The sequence below is a fragment of the Polyodon spathula genome, unplaced genomic scaffold (assembly GCF_017654505.1).
Source record: "Polyodon spathula isolate WHYD16114869_AA unplaced genomic scaffold, ASM1765450v1 scaffolds_621, whole genome shotgun sequence".
Taxonomy (NCBI): Eukaryota; Metazoa; Chordata; class Actinopteri; order Acipenseriformes; family Polyodontidae; genus Polyodon; species Polyodon spathula.
In genome coordinates this window covers 1-7,000 of record NW_024472110.1, presented here as the reverse complement: position 1 = coordinate 7,000, position 7,000 = coordinate 1, and the positions used below count along the sequence as shown (strand labels likewise).

General features: G+C 35.8%; 1 protein-coding gene across 1 annotated transcript; it reads right to left on the bottom strand.

The window, feature by feature from the left end:
- Positions 1–532: 532 nt before the first annotated feature.
- Positions 533–5,461, bottom strand: LOC121308265 (splicing factor 3A subunit 3-like). Its single transcript, XM_041240550.1, has 14 exons — positions 5,247–5,461; positions 4,794–4,841; positions 4,554–4,606; positions 4,112–4,217; positions 3,908–3,980; positions 3,713–3,804; positions 3,254–3,336; positions 2,682–2,820; positions 2,400–2,468; positions 2,175–2,242; positions 1,825–1,932; positions 1,562–1,631; positions 1,290–1,454; positions 533–785 (listed from the first exon to the last, which is right to left on the bottom strand). Exons 1-14 carry the CDS (start codon positions 5,340–5,342, stop codon positions 654–656), a joined length of 1,302 nt encoding a protein of 433 aa, XP_041096484.1. The 5' UTR covers positions 5,343–5,461; the 3' UTR covers positions 533–653.
- Between the last annotated feature and the right edge of the window lie 1,539 nt (positions 5,462–7,000).

Genomic DNA, 7,000 nt, shown 5'->3' with positions numbered 1-7,000 from the left:
GCTCAGTAGGGGTGTAATGATGCACTAATGTCACAACATGCAGTACATGATATGCATCATGACATGTGATGGTCCTCTTGTGTGACACCTAATATGAAATGATCATTTAATGATAGACTACTTTAAGACAAAAATCAAGTGAGGTACCAACTATAAAACACACTTAGTGAACTACAACGATACACTCCTCTTACGATACGACACAAAGAAAGTAGACAGATACACAATGAATTGTCGCACTGCTATTTGCACAACGTTAGTGCAGATTAAGACTAGTTTTTAAAAACTCGATTGTAAATTAAAATGAGGAATACATAATATGTCAATGTCAGCACTTGGGTACACAGCGCACCATCAGGTAATTTGCAAACCTATCAAACTAAAGCTTTCCACGCAGTTTATTTGCATATCTAAAGAACATAGGGAGAACTTCCTATTCCTAGAACGAACACCTGGCACATTTTTATACCACGCTTTTTATAAACAGACTTCTTTGCATAAAAACAAAAAAAAATGCTTTAGTTTGCTGGGAGTCTTATGCAAGTTTAATCTTGATTATATATTTATATTGCTTGATTAATGAGCCAATAAATAAATACATAAATAAATAAAAATTTGAGCAATAGCATGCATCAACTGGTAAATACATAAGATTAGAGTTTAAAAACCCTTACCGCAAAATGACGCTGAAATGCTTTAGGTCCTCTGTAGGTGTAGTTACCACAGATCTCACAGTTGTAGTTGATATTCAAACCATGAAGCTTGTAGAGCCAGTAAGGGATAGGCTAAAATAAGAAGGGGGAATGTGATTTCAGAGTATACAGTAAAATGCCTTCATTACCAAATCTAATAATCATCAGAGAGCTTGGTCAAAAAAGAACACGATTTTACCAACTATGCAAATACTGACTGGGGTTTAGTCTTGCAATGGAAAACGGTTGCCCCAAAGGTTGAGATAGTGACAGATAGTGGGCTTTATTTAACACTGGAGGCTGCTTTTTCTACCCAAGCGGAATAGTTTTCCTTTATAAAAAAGCAAAAAAACTACAGTCAATATCTAGTTTTAAACCTGCAATATCAGAAGACAAGTGTTTTGACTATTGGCTGCTAAAATGAGAGGGCAATAGTTTTTTCTTTCACTTCCTGGTATAACATATAACATACGTTATTTTGGCAGAAACGTTTGGTACTACAGAGCTCATACAGGCTGACCTATTGCTCGTGTTGTTTTTATGTTTCACACTACATGCAATGATAGCACAGTAAATGGCTTCACAGGTTCTTTGTACCTTGCCATCCCAGCCCAGTGGCAGGTTCTTGGGGTTGTAAATGATCTCGTTGTCCTCGTCCTCACTCTCACTCTCGCTCAGCTGCTCTTCATCCTCTTCCTCTCGCTCCTCACCCGTACGAGCCTGCTTCCGCTGCACATTCTCATGGGTCAGTTGTCTTTGTTCCTTTAGAGGAAGGAGACCAAAAGCATTACTCATAGGTGGTGTATCCAACCCCTGTAAACTTGTATACTGAAATAAAACAAAGTGATGGAAGGAAACACGCAACTTACCCCAAGAATTTCCACATATTCGTAGATCTGAGCTTCTAGAAAAGCCATTTCTTTGTTACGCTCAGTGTCCCTGCAAGTAAATTAACAGAAACAAAAACAGCATTTTAGTCGCACACAACTACTGTTGCAACAGTGGAGACTCCAGTTTTCTGTTTTCACCTTAATGTATTTTAAATATGTGTACAGCCATGAAACCGATAGGGCATGCTACAATACATATGAACAGTGTGTCCTTTGCACTGGGAAGGATATGGACTGCTTACTTTTTGGGTCCTTTGGATTTGGGATTCTTTGCAAAGAGTGACGGATCTAGCGACTCCAAGGACTGCCCTTTGGTGCTGAAGAGTCTCTGTGCCCGCTCTTCTAGCGTCCTTTAAGAGAAAATACATTTAATTAGGAGAGGATTAAGGGAAGCAATTGCCCAGAGAATACAAAGACTTGCACATTTGGCACATAATAATGCAACTGCTGTCACTATGCCAAAAATACACTTGTTTTCAACATGTTCAAAACGTACCTTGGAGAAACCTGAGAAATAATCAGATCTGCCAATATAATAAAGTTAATGGCTACAGTTATGGGCCATCCTTTATATTAAAAGCTCTGTACTTACCCTCCACATTTCAGACCCAAAGCCATCAGCGCAGATTTCAATCTGTCCAACCCCAAGGAAGCCAATTCCTATTAGAGAGATCAGGACATTTTTAGAGGAAAGAGAAATGAAGAAAGGATTTGGGATTCAAAGGGTCCCCCATGTATCAGTGGACATATCTGAATGCACAATCCCTGCAATATACATTCCTGAAGTGCAAGTACAGTAGAATTAGGTGTTTCTTACCTCCCAAGAGGAAAATGCAGAGAGATCCAAATGTGCTCCAGCATGTGTCAATGCACTGCTGGTCTCTTTCTGTTTGGAAAGAAAGTTAAGCATTACAAGCACTTCACATGAAGATACACACACAATAAAATGTTGCTATAATTAGTTTCCAAAACACTTCTATTTCATAAAAAAAAAAAAAAAAAAAAGTTTATCAAGCACATAATAATATTAACACCATAATAATAATAATAATAATAACTTATTATTATTAAGAGATGCATATTAATTTTGCAAACATACTGGCCAGCCAGGAAAGGTGCCATTTTCCCACTTCTTTTCAAATTCAATGAGAATCTTTCCATAGAGTTCATTTTGGTCTTGTAAAGGTTTTACTCTGTCTGTGTAGTCCATGAGGTATTCCAAAAGCATTTCAAGATACCTAAAGGGAGAAGTACAACAAATACAGTTTACTCTGAATCACACTGATTAACAATGTAGTTTATTACTGGAGTCCATTAGCTCAGCCCTACGTTTTTATTAAACAAATACATTAACACCTTCATGTAGTAAAGTGGTCTTGAACAGTATTTAAAACACTCAAATCAAGTTAAGAAACATGTCAAATAGACATATGGTTTCAGCTTATGCCTTTTCATTTCAGTTTGCACTGGCAGTGCTGCAATCGTGGTTATAAAGGTCTATAATAAATTAAATTATTCCTGTGCAACAATGGAGCCACCCTCTGGCCACAGAAGACTAAACAGAAAAGATGCGTGCAAGTTGAATTTATAGGACATACTAACAAATTTGTGCTGATAAAGTCCTATTGCTTCAAAAACAAATCTTGCAGCATTTCTTATATTTTGACTTACTTTTTATATTCAGCATTCTTCTTCTCTTTAGAAATATCGAACAGCTGATCAAACGTAGATAAATACGCAATGTATTCAAGTTTCTGAAACAAAAATGAAAACCGTTTCAGATTATATTCAGGATAAGGTCAAATCCAAATTGTTTCTGTAAACCAATTTCAGCAAAAAAAAAAAAGAATTGCATAGTTACAACTGAATTTCAAAGATGTTATCAATAAACAGCAGCCTTATTTGGATGAACTTAATACATCTTCACAGCAAAATGTGCTTGTCAAAAACATCAATTAACTTTAAAAGTTGTGTATGGTAGAGTAATAAGTTGTGTATGGTACAGTAATAATGTTGTCAAGTGCCATTTGAAGGCAAAGCATGAAAACAGAAGCTAAAAACATTTCCTTGTAGGTTGGCCAACGAAGTATCTTAACAACCAGTCAAAGATGAAATGCTCCAGTTTCTTACCTCCGACCCCTTTAGATTGGTGAACTTCAGGTAACAATCGTGAAGATCCAAGTATCTACCATATCCCTCCTCATCCGTGAACTCAACCAAGTCTAGAAACAATTCACATAACTTACAACACTGATTGCTATGTGTGCATTGTTAACACATAAACACAAAAATGAATGCAGCGACATAATAAATAATCACACTTACTCTGTGCTTCCTCAGTGGGGTTGTCTCTAGCTTTAACCAACTCCTCAAACTCAACAGACATTGGCACACAGATCTGCGAACCCCCAAAAATGTCGCTTTAGTAGTTCAGTAATATCAAAATGCAACGTACTTGTATCCAGTAGGTTAAATATCACTGCTTTAATGACATCAAGGCATGGCTTAACAGAACACAAATCTACTCACCTCGTTAGGGTGTTTCCTATGAAACTCTTTGATCTGTTTCAATCTGTTATAGAACTCTGCAAACTCATTTGGTCCTGAAATGGCGTTCAGCTCTTCCTTTCTCATTCTGGAACATGGAAATACACAACTTTGTTTACAGTCAAAACACAAAAAATTATAATTTTGTATAAAGTACTTAAAGCATTTTCAGCCTTAAGTAAAAAGAGAAATCATTTATGAAATTCCTCAATTGCAAAATAAACAGCCATAGACATAAAACAATTTATGAAATATATTCATGCTCCTGAATTTGCCCAGAGCATAGATTATCAGGTTACTAATTTATCTTATCGATGATGTTTAATGTTTTTTTTTTTTTCTTGATTGGAAATAGGCTTGACTGCAAAACGAGCAGTTATACTAAAATGTATTTACTGTGAAGAATGAAATACGAGCCACTTACCCATCTTTATCTTCATAAGAATCCCGTAAATTTGCACTCACTTCCATGTACCTCTGAATAACAATACACAATCTTTTAGAATAATGTATAGCTAGGAGTATACAATGTATCATGTACCGAATCACGTAAACAACATATATATATATATATATATATATATATATATATATATATATATATATATATATATATATATATATATATATATAAACAAACACTAAAAGTTAAGATACTACTTACATCCAGCATTGCTCTTGTGCGATGATCGGAATTGATCTGGTCTCGTAGCTATTTAAATAACAAAACAAAACAAAAAAGTATAACAAGTGCTAACCTTACAAGGTACCATGTTTTTCAGAATAAAGAAGTAGTCTTACCCAACCCAAAATAGTGCTGAAACTACTTACAGCTGCTCTAGAGCCTGGATTTGCTTTAGTTTTAATCTAATTAACTGTGATCTTGACAGACTTCTGAAGCAGTTACAAAGTTAGGGAATCGACAGATTCCCTAAATAAAAGTATACACACCATAGCTCTAGTCTTTGGCAGTAAGTAAGCTTTACAGAGGAGAAACAAACATTTCTGATGCACGTTTGTAGGAATGCTATTAAACACTATCAAATCAATCGGGAGTCCTGATGCAGCAGGGGCCTAGCGCAGTGCACAGGCCGGGAGCGGCGCGGATAAAACTTACCGTCGTTTTCTTGTGCAGCATTTCTTTTGTTTTGGAATCCATGAGCCTTTCTTTCTCCTCGTGATAACGCCGCTGCTGCTCCAAAATCGTCTCCATCGCTCAAAAAGTATGAGCTAGTAGTATTTAATGATTGAAAATAACGAATAAAACAAACAACAACAAAAGTACGGCGCTGTGAACGAAACGTACACGCCACAGTGCTACAGGAACTATTATCTCGGAAATGTCACAAAGCGCCAACCGGTCCGAGAAACACAACCCGTAGATAAAAGGTTCCAGCAATGCGCGGAGTCCAAAGCTTTCTCAAGTAAATATATTATGAGAATAAACACGCAGTGCATTGTAGGTTCATTCAAAAGTTGCAGAAAGTGTCCCCCCCCCCCCCTATGTTCAAATAGCCAGAGCTAAGTGCGTCGTGAGACAAAAATAACTATTATTATTTTGTTTCTGTAAAATGTAGTCTTTGCTTCTGGGCAACAAAACGAGCAAATTGAAAGCAAATCCAAACGTGCTGAGTTGTGAGGGGCATGTGTTGTCTGTTCTAATTCACATTTATTGCGTAAACATGTTATTGTTAACTCTTCAAACATATTTATTTATTTATTTTTGCAATCACTTTTGCAATATTACACCCAGTTATTCAACATATAAATAGTGAACATTTGGGGACATATCTATTTAAACATTATGCCTACTTTTTGCCAACTGTAGAGGGGATTAAAAAAAGGGCCAGAGGTTAATAATAATAATAATAATAATAATAATAATAATAATAATAATAATAATAATAATAATAACAAAACTCCCCTCCATCTTTATTATGGGTAACCACTGCACTTGGTTGTTTAAAACGCCTGCTTAGGAATACATTTGAAGAGCTGATTACAATCTGAGTGGGGTAAAACAGGCCAACACTGTTGCACACCCTGCACCACAAACCAGCACAGACTTTTTATTTTATTTTATTTTTTCTGGGGGTGGGGGTGGGGGGCTATATAAGGAGGGAAACGTGAGAGATAAAATCAAGATATTTCCTTAGTTGAGGTGTGTTACACTGGATCATCAGTAGCACTAGACCAGAAGATTAGCAGGGTTTATTTATTGCCAGAGCCAAGCACACACTGCTCCACAGTGTGACATAGCAACTGCTGCTAGTTTGTACACAGTGTCACCCTTCAGCAGTAAGCCTGGGTCTCATAAATCTTTGTGCTTATTATACACTATGTTCAAGTACTGGAGCGTAAAGATTTGGGATTATCTTCAAAGCAAACTGTTACATAAGGTATAGTACTGTTGTATATTGTTATTATATTATTTACATGTGTAATTCTGTGCATATATTGTACTGTATTATATTAGACATTTTCTGACACTGTACAAGTTGTAAAAGTAAATATTAATATGCTTTAGTATGGTAGGGTTACAGATATGAAACAGTAACAAGTGATTGATTGAAATGAAATATGAGTTCATTTGAGCTCAGAAAAAACATTTTAAAATATATTTAAATTGTGTGTGTTATTTTTGTTGATGGATGTGTTTGGATTGTTTTTCATAATGCTTTTTTAAATGAAATATTCTAGGACATTGTTTTATTGAATATGGAATATAGTAGAGTAGGTAAATGAAATGAACCATAAACAAAAAACAAACAAACAAAATAAATAATAATATCGTCAGACATCATGAACCTAATTTTAAAAGCTGCAAAAGCTGTCTGTGCGTGGCAGGTTTTTTGAAGCGAAACAGATGGC